We start from the raw sequence: 17,562 nt of genomic DNA, 5'->3' as shown, positions 1-17,562 counted from the left end.
GACTGTACCATCCACGTTCTTAACAGTAGTGTTAATTTCATAAAGTTGTATACACAGTAAACCTGGATATGTTTAATGTAATTGTGGTTTATACATTTTTGTCAGATCCAGAAACAAATAATGACTTATTTTTAACTGCTGTTTCCATGTAGGTAGTGAATTGTTCACTGGACTCTACAGTGACTACTGGGGCAGAGACGCTGCGATCTTCCGGAGCATGGGGCGACTGGCACCCATTCGCACCGAGCATGACGATGAGCGCCTTTTGAAAGGTAGGTTTGAGGAGAAAAGAGTATGTAAATCAGAATTGAAAACAAGGCTAAAACTCATGGGAAATTTGCCATTTTGATAATAATGACAATTGACAGTACAAATGTAATTTGTAGTTTTTACAAATTTCAACATTTTTTTGTTAGCAATATTCCTGAATTAAAATGTTAACTATGATATGTGTATATCATTTTATATACAAATGGATTGGCTTTATTATAAAACCAAATTACCCTCATAGCAATGCTTGGAAGTCAGGATTTAAATGAAGAAAACAAATATTTGAAAAGTGAAAAACTCTTTCATCCAGTAAGTTGTTTTGTTTTCTCTTGCCAATTGATGTAATTTTGGATGAATTGATTGCTTTGCTTTACTTGTTTTAATAAGATCACATTGCACTTTAGAGACAAATAAAACTCTAGTAAAATCACTAGCCATTCATTGATATAGCATTTTTTGTAAGGAATAATGTTTATATTTTGGCATACTGGTATATTTAGGGACTAAAACATCATTTTATGGTGAGCGTTTTCATTATTTTCAGCCTTTTTATTAGGCTTTAGAGTGCGTAGTCATTAGTGGGAGCATGTTATCATTAAAATATTTGACATACTCTATCAGTCAGAGGTTATTCACTCAGATTCCTCAGACTACAAACACAAAAACTTAAAATAAATTTTCCACCTTAAAATTAAAATGGTCTTCCATGAGCTAAATTGGTAGATAATTTATGAATTAAAAAAATGATAGACTTTTTTACTAAAATGCTTCACATATATTTACATTGATTTTTTATGTAAATGGGAGGAAATTTATAGAGATTATCATCATCATGCCCCTAATCTGTCCTTTGAATGCATTTCAAGTCTATGTGTTGTTTAAAATTGGTTTTTGCCCTCCCTGACTCTTAGTTTCCAATCAAATTTTCCACTGATATTTCTTAAAAATGGTTGACTTACACAGATAATGGAGCTATCTGTAGGATTTTAATGGTTAGTACAAACTTTTAAGGAAAATATTTTATTTCTTCATGAAATGTTGCAAGTTAAACTTAAGCATCCACATGATATATAATTTATTAGAATATCGTTTTGTTGTAACAGCTATTTTACTTTTCTTTTATTGTTTACTTCTATAGAACCAAAATTTGTAGGTTCATATATGATTCCTGACAATGAAGACCAAGATGACAACAAAGTGTATTTCTTTTTTACTGAAAAGGCCCTGGAGGCAGAAAACAATGCCCATGCCATTTACACCAGAGTGGGGCGACTTTGTGTGGTGAGGATTGCTTGTCTCTCTCGTTAACCTTGCAGATCTCACAATTTATGGTCAGGCCTTTGTTAATTTTATAGTAGATTTCTACTTTAAAATATTTTCTAATATTCTGTAGGCTGCCTAAATTTATATTTACTATCTAATCTTTATGCTTCATATCTAGGAAAAGTTTTATCTGAAATGAACTTTGCATTTTGTATGATTTTCCCCGTTTTCAAAGCCATATTAAGTCTATAATTAGGCTGTACTTTCTCCCACACAGAAGTTTGAGCTCCATTTTTAAAAATTAATTTAACCAAAATCTTTTTAGTTTCTTGAGTCCACATTCTAAGTAATTTACGTAAGTATGCTTCAACAATTCATTTGGTTGATTATGTAGAAAAAAACATCTGTAGTTTGTCGGTGTCAGATAGGTTGTTTGGGAACATTCAAAACCAACTGAAGTAGCAATAGATATTGAGAGAATGCTAATAATATTGCACATGTAAAGTTATTTTGATATTTAAGAAGATATTTAAGAATAAATTTAAGAAGATTTAGATATATGTCAATGTATGTATATATAGTGTATGTATGTAAATATATGTTTATATTGTGTGTATATTTCAAGTTTTTTTCCCTAAAGGAAGAAAAAGGGATGTATGCTTCCATATTTCTGAGATAAGCAGATTATTTATCAATATAATAGTAAAAAGGTTACTGTATCATTAAAACCACTCCTTTATTTAGTAGAGACTACTCTTGACATTCTTAATATCTAGAAAGTATATTTAATGGGCCAGGGTGAAAGTACACTGACAAGGCAGAATGTGCAAACCTAAAAAAAAATTTATGGGGAATTACATCTATGGGATTGTTTGAGGATTATGCTAAATTTTCCACATTAAATGAAAAAGCTATAGCTCTTGCAGTCTGTATGTTTAATAATACAAAAGAATCTGTTGTTGTAAAGGTTCTTCAGGTACCTATTTACCTGCTTTTTGTTTTTTGCAGAACGACGTGGGAGGACAGCGTATACTGGTCAATAAGTGGAGCACGTTCCTGAAGGCGAGGCTGGTGTGCTCAGTACCAGGCATGAATGGAATTGACACGTATTTTGATGAATTAGGTAAATATTATTGGGAGAATTAAATTTCACTCTTTGATGTATATGCCTCTCTGTAACCCTCACTGTCTCTAGCACATATGGAAACTTGCTTTCTGCAGTATCTGACTTCTGTCTAACTTAGAGCAAGTTTCTGTTCTTTTCATTTTGACCAGGTCTACGTGGTGGGGGCAGAGGAGTTGCAGGAACAAAAAGAGACCCGTCTCATTAGCTCAGAGTCAGCTCCTCTGGTTCCTTCCTTGAGGCCCAGCTCAAAGCCAACCTGAACAGCCAAATGTTTCAGTCTCTTGTGATTTGGTCATGGTTGTATGATTGTATATGAAAACTTATATCTTAAAATCTATAATGGATTCTAAACTATTTTATGGCAATATATTTTCTTTACATGCAAAGAGGGCTAAAAATACTGAGTAATGTAATGGTCTTTAATTTTTCAGAGGATATTTTTTTGCTGTATACCAGAGATCATAAGAACCCAGTGATATTTGGACTCTTCAACACTACCAGGTGAGAAATTTATAGAGTCAATAAAAACACGATGAAACAAAAGATGCCTCACCCCTTCACTGTGTATGTAACTTGGAATACTGTTGACCCATTTGTCCTTCTCACTTTCTATACTTTAAGTGTCACCAATTTCTCTTCATTCTCCTATGTTTGCAATTCTGCTTTCATTTTTAAAGTCACAATCTCAATCCAGATCCTTATTTGTTTTTGTTTGAAGTACCTCATCATCCTCCTATGCTCAGTATCCTAATCTCTTCCCTCTCTGATCGACAACAGAATGATTTCTTTTCTTATATAGTTTATAAGATATTAATTTCGTACTACAGGGTCTAGGGTAATTCTTTTAATCATCATATAGAATTTTCCAAGTCAGACTTTCAAGGCTATCTATCAGCTGTTACCTACTCACCTTTGGAATTTTTACTCTAAGCTCTCTAACGCTCTGCCTTTGACAAGGTGATACCTTGACAAAATCTCAATATCTACTGGACTAGTTCCCATCACTATGATTTTATTTATCCACTTCTCTTACTTGAAATGACTCTCTCTTTCAACATTGGTTTGTATCAGTTCTCCAATACTTGTCAAATGCCATCTTTAAGAAAATACTCCTTGAGGGGGCTGGCGCAGTGGCACAGCGGTTAAGTTCTTGCCTTCCGCTATGGTGGCCCCAGGGTTTGCTGGTTCGGATCCTGGCCGCAGACCTACTCACCACTCATGAATCCATGCTGAGGCAGTGTCCCATATAGAAGAGCTACAACTCTACAACTATGATATACAACTATGTACTGGGGCTTTAGGGAAAAAAGGAAAAAAAGAGGAAGATTAGCAACAGATGTTAGCACAGGGCCAATCTTCCTCAAAAAAATAAAAGAAATATTCCTTGATTCCTTAATCACAAAGCATTCTGCTCACTTCTTTACTCCAGTTGTCCTGCTCCTGTGTAGATTCATAGTGAACACACGTTTATAATTTGCCCTCCATGTTTTACACTTAAATAAATTGCTGGAGTTTAGAGCTTATGATCTTTTATTTTTCTCTTTTACATTTTTGTATTTTGTATCCATTGAAGAGTACTGGAAAAATAAATCAAATATAATTCCATGTGTGTTGATACATGAATAAAAAAGTATTATTAGAATCCGTTTGGGTTGAAAGTTTATATATATAATTTCTTGAGTGTCTTTCCGAATAAGGCAGAGTAGAGGTGAGATGACTGGAATGAGAAATAAAGAATATGCCTCAATTCTCTTGACAGGGATAGAATGATATTACTCAGTTCTTCTTTTGCATTGCATTGGCCTTGAACTCATATAATCATGTAACCTTGTTTGCTTAGGGTCTCTCCACAAAGCTTTTGTTTAGTTTTTCAGCAGGTGATTTCTTATGCTCACTTTGAAAGAAATAATAAAGCTCTTTGGACAAGCATCCTGGTATTGTAACACGACCTTTTCTTCAATAGAGAAACATGGAAACAATTTTGCTATCAGTTATTCCTTGATGCAAAGAAGATTAGTTAATGTGTATTGGTAGTTATCACAGTCCATGAAAAAATCCCTAACTTTTTTTTTTTAACTTCATCTTCTCCCTTATGCCAGTGAAAAATTTATACATTGCATGATAATTCTGTGGCTTTATATGATAAATACAAACTATGAGATTATCAGTGTAGTTTTCTATGGGTTAGTATCATCACTTTATAAGCTACTGTCCTAAATGATAGCATAATGGATCTGTCTGAGATTTCGAAGACAAGACATGATTTTCTTTCATAATTTCAATTTGGACTGTTCAATTTATCTGAGAAAAAGGATTCCCAGCTGTTACCTGACATAAAGGTTGATTTTCATAGCATGCTGATCAAAGGTCTACTGCCACTTGGGTTGAGAGACTATCTCTGCTTTTCTCCCTGTTGCAGGCATTTCCAATTGCTTCAAGGTGTGTTATAAAATGTGTGAATTGATGTCCTAAAAGAGTAACATAAATGCTGTTGTACAGGTATCTTAGAGTGTAGGAAATTTTATATTTATAAAGAACTTTGCATTTTGCAGAGCACTTTCACAAACACTAATTATTTTGATTCTCACAATAAGGAGGCTGTGGAAATGTTAGAATTCATTCATATCATGCCCAATTGAGAAATATGGCCAGATCTTTAAAACAAATCATCTAGAAATGTCCTTTTGCAGAATCTTATTACAAATGCCCCCAATAAACCTTGCTGTAGAAACTTTTATCAAGAAAATAATTTCAATTTGCTAGTAGTTCTGGAGGTAAAGAATCTGAGTGTTATATAATTTAAAGTTGTTTTCCCAAAATTAATCTAGTTCAGTCCAGTCATCTTTCCACTATAGCACTGTTTTCCGTGACCTGGAGGATGGAAAATACAGCAAGCTTGTTAATGTCTGTGTGACCCCAAGCTAAAAAATATAACAAAGTTCCAAATTTTTGTGAGACTTTAAATTGTTCTTTAGTGACAATATGAGAAATTATTACTGAGAAATCTGATAAACACACTGAGAAATCTAATAAAATTTAAATAGAATTTGGAGCAATTTTCACAGCATGGTGATTAGGAGAACAGTATCTACTCTCAATATGGAACAACATACAAGGAGATAAACCTTAAATGAGTAATTCAACTTGGGAATGAATTCTTTACTATTAAGGCCAGATCTTCCTTAATAAAAAATATAAAAACATTATATAAGATTTAACAGTAATAAAGTGAAGTGACACAACTACTTTTTGATTCTAACAATGTCATTTTCAATTTATGATAATAAATAGGCAAAGAAATGGTATGTTTTGGAGTTTCAATACTTGAAATATTGCAGCAGTTAATATTTCTAGAATATACTATGCTTAAGAGATTGCAACTTTTTTACCCAAAAGACTTCCTTCTTATCTGTGTGGTCTGGAGGGTTTGACTAGGTGACCTCCTAGTCAGTCCCAGAATAGTAATTATCTTCTTTTGTATTTTTCAGTAATATATTTAGAGGGCATGCGATATGCGTCTATCATATGTCTAGCGTCCGGGCAGCCTTTAATGGGCCATATGCACATAAGGAAGGGCCTGAATACCACTGGTCACTCTATGAAGGAAAAGTCCCTTATCCGAGACCTGGTTCTGTAAGTTTAGACATTTAACGAAGTGTTCTTATTTTTTAAAGACTCTTTTATAATATTCTGTTCACTGTTTCCGATGCTTTACAAAACTTTGCATTAAACAATTAAGAAGTTCTGCACCTAAAAATATGCTTGATTACTTGCATGGTAAAGAAATATCACTTATATTTAGCCCTATGCTTGTTATTTAATGAAAAGAATATATATTGTAAAGTATATATTATCACTGATATTTTGGCTAAGTAGCTCCAACTAAAATTTTATTTTTAAGGGTACTGATGAATCCAGAAATATCCACTCAAGTAGTATCATATCCCTCCTAGCCTCTTCAGAAGAAAATTAGTGCCCTGTATAATTTCCAAGCAGGAGAATGTTGCCAAATTTTTATGTTCTAATATTTGGGTCCGCCTCTAAGTTCTCTAGGCCAAACTTTCTTCTTACTTCTCACTGTAGCCTACCTAAAAGAAACTTTTCTCTGCCTCCTCAGAATACTTAATATCTCATTTAACATCCTTGCTGGCTCCTAGAAGAAAAGTGCCAATACAAAAGTGTCGTTGGAATACAGGAAGTTCCACCATTTGCCTCTGAACTGGTGCCACTAAGATTCTCCCTAACTAGCCATTCAAACTCTTGTGCTTTTAATTGCACATGTGTCTAAAAATGATACCAATGGCAATGATGATGATGATGAGATTCTGAATTATGTGTCCTGTGCGCAACTAGGTTGGAAAACTGTAGGATCATTGTGTGTACTATGTGGGCCACGGAGAACAAACATTTAACTTGTCGTGCAAGTCAAAGTCTACGCTTTTATGAGCAGCTGGTGAAAACCCATCACTATGCTGATTCCTCAAGTACTTGCAAGTCAAGTAGAAACCGTTTTTGCGGAGCCAAAGTCCAAAGTGGAAACAAACCTTACCTCCATTAACAAGTGTGAGGCTTTACCATTTCAATCTCTCTCTCTCACTAGCTTAAAATTATTACTTCCAGTAAGACATAAAGTGTATTTTATTTCACTCTATTGATCAAAATTACAATTTAAATGGAGAAAACCCACTCTTGTGGCTTTGCTGGAAATGCTTCTTGAAACCACATGGTATTAAAAGAGATTTGAAGGAAGTGACTAGTTACTGAACTGCTTCCAGGCTGGTCCAAAATGTTTCCAATTATATATCATCAGAGTACACTCAAGTGAAAAATTCATGCTGAATTAAGAAACATGGCCTGAATTTTTAAAACAAACCATTAAAAATGCCCTCTTTGTAGAATCTGATTATTAAACTACTGTATTTATACTCTGAAGTGGAAAATTTTTATCAAGACAATCATTGCAGTTGCTGCTGGTTCTGAAAGAAAATACGTGAAATGAGTGAGCACTTAATAACAAGCGTGAATCAACACAATTAAGGCATTCCAAGGAGTAACTTAGGGGCTATTGAGCATTTATTTTTAGAGTCAGTGATTTAAGAATTGTGACATGTTATAGCAAATATTTCTGGTTTTCTCAATTTATTGTGTCTAATTCATACAAAAATAATACAAATTCATACAGATTACAGTAGAACAGAGAGCTTTTTTTTCTTGATTAACAATAATGGAATTTGAATAAGTTTCTACGTTATAGCACTAAAATTCTATAGTCAGTGAGCCAGTTGGAAACGTCATCAATCATATTATCATAGTGTCGATAATGGGAAAGCTATTTTTTGTGGTTGTGATCCTTAATTTGGGGGGAATATTTGGCACAACAAAGAGGCTTTTTGTTTTGCTATGAACAATACATTGTTTACCTTCAAAATTTAATTTAAAATGTGAAAAAATAAATTTCAGAAAACAGGGAAAATAATTACAATATTTATGATGTTATACATTTTTACCCCCTAAATATACTTAACTTTTCCAGGATTACACTACTTTCCATTTATTCCTACTGCTGCATGTTGGAAATAATTTAGTCTCTCTTTGCAATTTTTAATACAGATGGAATGAAGAATATATGGTTACTAAATATTTCTAAATGCACAGTTGATTAATTGAACATATCCAGTTTTTCTAATTCTTTTCATAATTGATTATAAATTTGCTTTTTAGGTGTAAGGCAAACAATTATTTCATCCAATTGTATTTCAGTGTGCCAGCAAAGTGAATGGAGGGAGGTACGGAACCACCAAAGACTATCCCGACGATGCCATCCGATTTGCGAGAAGCCATCCACTTATGTACCAACCCATAAAACCTGCCCATAAAAAACCAATACTGGTGAAGACAGATGGAAAATATAACCTAAAACAGATAGCAGTTGATCGAGTAGAAGCTGAGGATGGCCAATATGATGTCTTGTTTATTGGGACAGGTAAAAATTAGAAAGTACTCAGAGACATTTAAATTGAAGCTTAAAATCCATACCATTATTAATATTTAAAAAAAATACCTATCAACAAATCCGTTGATCCATTAGCCCATTTACATACCACTTATCCGCTGCAATGGAAGAGAGGATTTGGGGCAGCTAACAGCACATAATTCCTGCTACATGGTCAATACTTAATACATTCGAACAAATGAATAAGTGAAGGAATGAATAATTGATGTTATTAAACAATGTTGATTCAAATAGAACTTCTCACAGAGGAAGTAGGGTGCCATAGCGAGGATGGTTCTCCTGTCAGTCCCTCGGGTCCATTGCCGCCTTTGGCTGTTCAGTAAGGTCTCGAGATTTTTCAAACAACTTGGTACAATAACTTCTCCTAAATCTATAATCGCAGCAACGCTTACCGGGCCCCATCAGAATCAACCATTGGTACCAAACAGGCCAAGTGTTACCCATAATGGAGGTAAACTTTTAGACCAAAGCTATAATATCCTGTATTAATAAAACAAAATGTAATAAATATGCTAAAAGTGAAATTTTCAAATAAATCTATAATTTCCATTAAGGCCATACATTAAATCTAGCTTGTGGAAGAGAACTGGAATCTTTTAGCAGCCAGGGTAAGATGAAGCAAATTCTGTCAAGAACTTGAAAACTGTATAGTCATTTAAAAAGTCCTTAAAATGATAATTTCTTTCTTTTTTCATATGTATCATAGTAATTGCTCCCGCAGTTGCTGTTTCGAAGAGTTAGCGTTCTGCCACAGAGGACTAAATCATAGACGTGTAATTCTAGAGAGACATCGCATAAGCACAGATCAGGAATCAGGATATAAGACTAATATTGGTGCTTGGGCTTCTCCAGTCACACTTTTTGAAAAAGCCAAGATTTAAGTAAGAACACATTCATCTGATTTGCAGAAATTTATCTCTGGTGCAGGCTATATTGTATCCATTTATTTTAGGAGGTTAATAACATGCCCTGCACTGTGGGCTCAAGATTAACAAAGCATCAGATTTCTTTAACAAACTTAAAGTTACCTGGCCATGAATTCATTCAGAGTGATATCCAACAGAGCTATAAAAATAAAAATAAAAAAAGAGTTTCATAAGCTAGAGTAATATTTGAGAAAATTAATCATGGAAAAAAGTATGTTCTTTTTAAATGCCCTAGAAAGTAGAAGTCATATATATCAGTCCAAGAATGTTTTAGAAATACTGTCTTGTTAGACTGACCAAAGCTATTTCAGAGAATTCCAGAAATATCAGATATACACTTACGCTATCATATAAACCATGTTTAACTCAAAGATATCATAATATTGAACCACAGCTGTTCAGCACAAAAGAATATATTTGATGAATGTGTGATGGATACACCATTAGAAAAGCCCATAAATGGTAGTTATTTTTCCACAAATTTATCAGACATATGCTTTAACTAGAACTATATATAGTTCTTATTACAAAATCACTAGTTGCAATTTAATAGTTTGAATTTCACCTTTGCTTTTTGCTTGATATAATAATTGTGGGATATTTATTATGTGTGCTTGATTTTAAAAATTATGATAATTTGTGTTCCTTTTAGTGTATGGTATAGGTAATTGTTATTAGTTTTATTTTAATCCAATTTTATTAACCCAACCACAAGATTGCATAATTTTTAAACAAATTGCTTAAATACCATAGAAACTCTTGGATCAGTACCGCCAAAGTGCTCACATTGTTCTGAGTTGTTTCTAGCACTACACCAAATTATTCTTACTGGAAAATTAGTGTCTTTTAAAATTTTTCACTAGGAAGAACAAGCTCAGAATATCAGGAATAATAAAAGTAGGTAGGAATAAAATATGAATATAAATTTATAAAATCAGTGGTAATTATGGAAGCTATATGATTAGTACAGGAGGAGTCAGGCTATTCTCTCAATAGTGTATAGTTGAAATTTTTCTTATTAAAAGTGTGTGTGTTATATACACACACACACACACACACACACACATACACACATATATATGAATGTTTCCATAATGTGTTGCTTGGAAGGTTCCCTAAGATTAAAGATATAGTTTCTTATCAGGAAAGTAGCTTTAGGTAAGAAGATTTTCTTTCATCATTCATCACAGAAGAAGCTAAAATAATTTGGCATCTGTCTTATATTTCATTAATTCCAAAAGACATTTTGATTTCTGAACCTTGTATTGGATTTTTGAATTGAAATTTTGGAAAAATAACTATATGTTATTTGGTTTTATTTTTTGGCCAGGCATATAAAGTTAATATTTTGCTAATTGAAAATGGGAATATGTAAGTAGTCATATTGTTTTATCTAGCAATGATTAAATGTTTCATGGATCTAGATTTCAAATCTTATTTGAATCCATAGTCTCTACATGGCTTTTAATTGTTTGAAAACCAGATTGTGACAAAGATTCTAGTTTATCTCTTCTTTTGCTTTCTTACAGATAATGGAATTGTGCTGAAAGTAATCACAATTTATAACCAAGAAACAGAATCAATGGAAGAAGTAATTCTAGAAGAACTTCAGATATTCAAGGTATTTTTAGTAAAAAATATAACCAACATTTATGTATTACAGACAATTTCAAGTGAGTTGTAAATAGGAAAGACATTGTGTCAATTTTTTCCTAACAAGCATGTTGTGAATTCAGAATGAATTGAAGTGAGGAATGATTTAAAATCCTGATGCATCTATCAGATTGTCACAGACTATGCAAATGAAGAGGCCAATATTTACCTAACATGAAAAGAATTTCCAGATGTGAACTGTGACTTAAAGAAAGAACGCTTATATCACATATGAATTCCAGAGTCATTATTGCAAAGTCTCATCTTGTGCAAATGTACTATCAATACAGACAATTAAAAAACAACGGTAGATTTCATACTGTGGACAATGCAGTGTGATAAGTATACTGCTTTTTATCGTAGCGTGTTAGTTACACAGAGAATTTACTAAAAAAAGAGAAAGATACAAAATGCTAATGGAAAGATTAGACGTGTAAAAAACAATTGTATATGTGCATACACACACACACAGAGTCAAGTCTCAATATTGAGGCAGTTCTGGTCTTTAAAGTCGCTGTGAACACAGAATTAGTGAATATTGACCATTGCTCCTGGGGGAAATACAGGATCAGATTCCTGCGAGTCTCTAGTCACAACATTTTTGTCAACTGATTAATTCATAACCTTGTTTTATGTGTGTTTCTGTTTAAAGGCACCTTACTTAGTATATATTGTTGATTAGTTAACATTGAACTCACTGCCAGCACCACTATAACTCCTGCCTGAACAAAGCTTAACACATGTATTTTCTCCACAAGGCACCTTTTGGAGCTTAGGGATGCAAGACAGCTCTTCAGCTCTATGCTTAGGGGCCATTTTAAACATCAAAATTACCAACAAAAGGCACAAAAATGTGAAAACGTGGCACTAAGTAGACCATGTAGACGCCGTTTACAATGTGCGAGCTGAAACAAGAAGGCTGAGGATTGCCCGACCCACCTCAGCTGGGAACGTGCGTGTTGGGCAACTCCAATTTTTTGCCACTCTGTGCATGCACATGTTCGTGAATAACTGCAAAACACCACAAGTATTGATGCTGGGGTTACAAATAAATTTTAGCAAGTAAGCAAATATGCAAAAATACAATCTGCAAATAATGAAGATGACTGTGCATATATATATGTAATGAATATATATGAAAATATTTTTATTGATGAAAAACAGTTCATTTCACCTCGGCTGTCCTGGAGATTAGGTTCCCCGTAACCACACCCAAAGCTAACCACGTTTCTATCTCAGAGCAGCTATGCTTTCGTATATTATGCGTATTGGATGTCACTGTAAGATTTCATTTCACGTTAGGGACCATAGCTCTCATATTAATAGCATCCACCATGGTGTCTTGTTCATATAAACTCTTAAGAAACATTGTTGGCTGAATGAATAAATGAATGCATGCATGCATACATAAAGGGTTCTGTAGTTTAAAACATTAAAAAAAATTGACACAAAAGATCAAATATTCTTTCATAAAATAATTCTTCAATGGGTAATCGTCCCAGAGTAGAACCCACCTACCCATTGCTTCTCCACTTGCAGAATTGATGTGAGCTTGTTTTGCTCCCTAGAGACACTCTAATCACCATCCCTGGAATAACACATAGGCTCTCAAAACTACACTATACATCATTCTTCCTCTGGTGCAATTCTAAGACAATAAAGTTTTTCATCTTGCTGAAAGCATCCTGGGTTCGTTGTGATTGACCATGATAACTCCGATGAAAAGTATTTTGTTTAGGCTTGGGTTAAAACAATTAAAGATCACATAGTTTATTAGCAATACCACCTATTCGAAGACACAACTGTTTCACTTCTAATGGTTCAACTACTTTATAAGAAAGAAAACTCTGACTTTATTTTATTTAAAGATATTTGAGTTTCCAAAGCATGAGTAATATTCAAATGCAAATACAAAAATTACATTCCAGAGATAAACGATAAGCTGCTTAGATTATCCACCACTTTTCTCACCTACATATCTGTCCCACTCCATTAGAAAAGATTTTTAAAAAGAAAGCTATATTTTAATTTGATTGTATTTTCCTGTTGATTTACTAAAATGAAAGCTATAGACTGCTTGGCATAGAACCACTGACACACCTAATATGATTTCAAGTGATTTACAACGATATTTAGGTATGTTCCTATATTTTCTTTCTTAAAAAGGAAATTTTTTTAAAAATTTTTCAGGATCCAGGTCCTATTATTTCTATGGAGATTTCTTCAAAGAGGGTAAGTTGTGTGCGTGTGTGTGCATGTGTGTCTGTGTTCTATATGTGAGTTAAAGTCAAAGGATAAAGAGCATAGGTACATGTGCTTATATATGAACAAGTTACAGTTTTATTCTGACAAAAATATATAGTGATTTATTTATAATATAATAATATAATAGATTTCTTCATTTTCTATTTTTAGAAAGCTAGACAAGTTTATGTACTTCTACAGTCATGATAGGACTTTATTCTATAATTTTTTGGCTAATATTTTTGATGATGGTAATATAAAAAAGTGTGCAGTAAAACACAAACCTCCCTTCCATTTTACTGGAACCAGTTTCTGGCGTATATTTATTCAGAAATAGTTGTTGCATATATTACCTCAAATTTATTTGTAAATAACCTTTTATGTTTAGGCAAATGGGAACATGCAGTATTGTTCTGCTACTTTTGTCCCTTTTACTTGACAACGTATCTTGCAGTTTATTCCTTGTCATTCTATATGTACCTACATCACTCTTCTAAATGTTATATGTCAACGTACACTGTTGGTGGGAATGTCATTTGATGCAGCCACTATGGAAAATGGTGTGGAGGTTCCTCAGAAAATTAAAAATAGAACTGTCATGTGCTGATCCAGCAATTTCGCTTCTGGGTATTTACTTGAAGGAAATGAAAACACTAACTCAAAAAGATATCTGCACCCACATGTTCAGTGCAGCATTATTTACAATAGCCAAGACGTGGAAACAACCTAAGTGTCCGTAGACAAATGAATGGATAAAGAAAATGCAGTATATATATATATATATATATATATATATATATATATATACACCACATTATATATATATATATGTATATACAGTGTAATATTATTCAACCATTAAAAAGAAGGAAATCTTGCCATTTGCAACAATATAGATGGACCTTGAGGGCACTATGCTAAGTGAAATTAGTCAGAGAAAGACAAATTTCATACGGATTCACTTATACGTGGAATTGGAAAAAAAAAAACAACAAGTTCATGGATACAGAGAACAGATTGGTGGTTGCCAGAGGCAGGGGATGGAGAGTGGGTGTAATGGGTGAAGGTGATCAAAAGGTACAAACTTCCAGTTATAAAATAAATAAGTCCTGGGGATGTAATATATGGCATCGTGATTATAGTTAATAATATTGTATTGTATATTTGGAAGTTGCTACAAGAGTAGATCTTAAAAGTTTTCATAACAAGAAAAAAAAATTGTACCTGTGTGTGGTGGGGGATGTTAACTAGACTTATTGTGGTGATCATTTCACAACATATACAAATATCACATCATTATGTTGTACACCTGAAACTAATATAATGTTACATGTCAATTATCTCAATTAAAAAAATGCAAAAAAAGTCCATTTATTTATCTAATTTCTTATTGGACATTCCTATAGCTCTTTTAAAAAGCCCTGCAATGTTAGATGATGAGAGTCTTTCAACATAGATCATGAGTAAAAGAATAGTCAACTTCTTGAGATTTTGTCAAGCTCCCTCTAGCAATTTTGTTTGTCATGCATCCAAGTCTATAAAAGTATTTCAAATCTTGGAAAAATGAAAGGATCGATATTCTATTATCTATCCTGGGCGATTGCAGTAATCTAAGTGAATATTCGTAGAAGTGATTGTCTATAAATGTGAAAATCTAGGTGTGAGAGCTCAGTGAGAGTTCTGTCCTTTTCTGCTAGTGGCCTCTCTCTTCTTTGATGTCTACAGCAACAGCTGTACGTTGGATCTGCTTCCGCCGTGGCCCAAGTCAGATTCCATCAGTGTGACATGTACGGAAGTGCCTGTGCTGACTGCTGCCTGGCTCGAGACCCTTACTGTGCCTGGGATGGCATATCCTGTTCCCGGTATTACCCAACGGGCACACATGCAAAACGGTGAGACAGAGTCCTCCGTGGAATATTTCCCTTGATTAAGAAAACCCTAACACTTTTTTAAATCTTCTTTCTGCACCCATTCCATTAGAATAACCATGTTATTTTTGTTTAAATAAATCACTATAGTCATATTTTGTTCATAACCTAAGCTTTGAAAACTTGAATTATTCCTGAAAATAACTCCCATCAATTATCATGTAGAGACTGGAGCTGAGCATGCGGCTGGGTTTTTATTTTTCCACCCAGGTTTGAATCAACTCTTCCCCCTCCTGAAAATTTTGCTGCAAGACATGAAACCAGTTTAGATAAACTTAAAGTGTGGACATGGCAAGCCACCACACATGAGGGATTCAAAGACTTAAAAGGAAAATAAATAAATATATTCTAAAATACATCCTGCGTTTGCCCCATGTCCTCTCAAGCAGCTGGTCTTCATTTGTTTCATTTTGAAAGTGAATATTTTAACTCCTAGGCAAATGCATGACCTGTATAATTAATGAAACGTGTGATTTAATTCAACACAAATGAAAGGTACTTAAGGACCTCCAAACTCTAATGTCTCCAGTTCAGCGAGGTCATCGCCACTTGTTAGAGAAGGTAAATCCCAGGATTCTTTGAGCAGGAGATCTTAGGTGCAGAAAGCATTTTGAAGAAGAAGGAAATTTCTTCACTCAAGCCCTATGAAATTGTGCATTCTTTGGGGGAAAACATAAGGGAAAAATATTTTTATTTATTGTAGAATAAGCAATTATTTTTTTCTTTCAATAAAGTGACCAGAGACAATATAAAACATAGAACTATATGCAATTTCCTTACTGAAAAGCACTTTTTATTAATTTCAATTATTCTTACTCTTTCGCTTTTGGTTACTTTCCTTTAAACCTTTTCCAAAATCTAATTTAACCCAATTTAATATTGTTGTTATTTTTATAGGTTCACATATATATAGTAGAATCTCATTAAAAAAAAAAATCTTAGTCACTATTTCAAAACTTTTGTTAATTTGACCTTTGCTAAATTAACATTTCAATGAGTATTTAAAGAAAGGATGTAATAAGCAGATAGTGAAAAGATGCTTTGAGAGGACATTTATGAACTAAATAATTTACCAACTGTATTCAAGAACTGAGCAATTTGATTTTGTACAAATGCTTATTGATGCTTGAAAACAATTCGTGAAGAATATAGTGATGTTATTATTTGAAAACATTGTTTAATGATTTATTCACCCATTAAGGCAATTACTGTGCTGTGTGCAAGGGGTATGAAGAAACAGTCGCAGCCCATTGTCCATAGGGAATCAGAACCTAAGGTGGCGAATGGAATTGTAAATATGGATGGCAGAAGCTCACTACTGAGCGCTTACTATGTATGAGATACTGGACTAAGTGCAATACACATAGTACGTTATTTAATTCTTAAAATAACCCAACCTTTGGGCTCCTGCTTGAAGGTAGAGATATAAGGAGATTCCAGTTAAAGGGAATTAATTGTTTGTACAAAGTCATAGAACGTTCAGGGAAAACCATGTCATTCCATAGGTTAGGAGTGAAGTAGCAGGATCTGAGGGTGGAAAGGTAATTTTACCAAAAATAATAAAATTAATTATTTTATTGTTGTTAGCAACAATAAAAATGTTTACAAGTGTTGCATCAGCTACTTACCAATAAAAGGTTTTGTATTAGGCATGTAATAGTGATGATGAATTTTGACTGAGCAGTTTCCATAGTTAAATATTTCTTGGTATAGGGTTCATCTTGTAAGAGTGTTCAACCACAAACCTTGTAATATATTTAAAAGAGGTGACCAAAAGAGTTATTTAGAAAAAGTTAAATGAATGGGAAAATCATAGACAGGAAGGAGTGAGATCCTGGAGTCAGGAGCTGTGCTCATAAATGGATTAGTTCAGTTCAGTGACATGTAATGGAGATCTGTCAGCGGTGTCAGATTCTTTTGAACCATCGCTCGCCCTGGAGGAGAACTTTTTGGATAAGTTCCAGCACGTGAAGGGAAAATAGTTAGCTTTTATAGCAGACAGTTTTTGCTCTAGACCTGACTAGCAGCAGAAATTGAAAACTGGTCATTAAAATAAATACTTTTCTGTTCACAGAGTGAAAATGAGTCAACGGAGGAAAAACATTAATTCACAATCCCAACCACTTGTTTAAAATAGTC

At 33.6% G+C, this 17,562-nt stretch overlaps 1 protein-coding gene across 1 annotated transcript in view; it reads left to right on the top strand.

Annotated features, from left to right (window-relative positions):
• Nucleotides 1-17,562, top strand: part of SEMA3E (semaphorin 3E) — a 252,994-nt gene that overhangs the window by 208,695 nt on the left and 26,737 nt on the right. Inside the window, exons 6-14 of the mRNA XM_004431296.3 lie at nt 153-272; nt 1,409-1,551; nt 2,542-2,656; nt 3,091-3,160; nt 6,148-6,292; nt 8,420-8,642; nt 11,128-11,219; nt 13,442-13,483; nt 15,221-15,387. Coding sequence (XP_004431353.1) covers nt 153-272; nt 1,409-1,551; nt 2,542-2,656; nt 3,091-3,160; nt 6,148-6,292; nt 8,420-8,642; nt 11,128-11,219; nt 13,442-13,483; nt 15,221-15,387 — 1,117 coding nt within the window. The remainder of the gene's footprint in view (nt 1-152; nt 273-1,408; nt 1,552-2,541; nt 2,657-3,090; nt 3,161-6,147; nt 6,293-8,419; nt 8,643-11,127; nt 11,220-13,441; nt 13,484-15,220; nt 15,388-17,562) is intronic.

The sequence above is a fragment of the Ceratotherium simum genome, chromosome 1 (genome assembly GCF_057802395.1).
Source record: "Ceratotherium simum simum isolate JZ-2026a chromosome 1, ASM5780239v1, whole genome shotgun sequence".
Classification (NCBI taxonomy): domain Eukaryota; kingdom Metazoa; phylum Chordata; class Mammalia; order Perissodactyla; family Rhinocerotidae; genus Ceratotherium; species Ceratotherium simum.
Note: the sequence above shows the minus strand (reverse complement) of the source record. Positions and strands in the feature narration are given on the sequence as shown.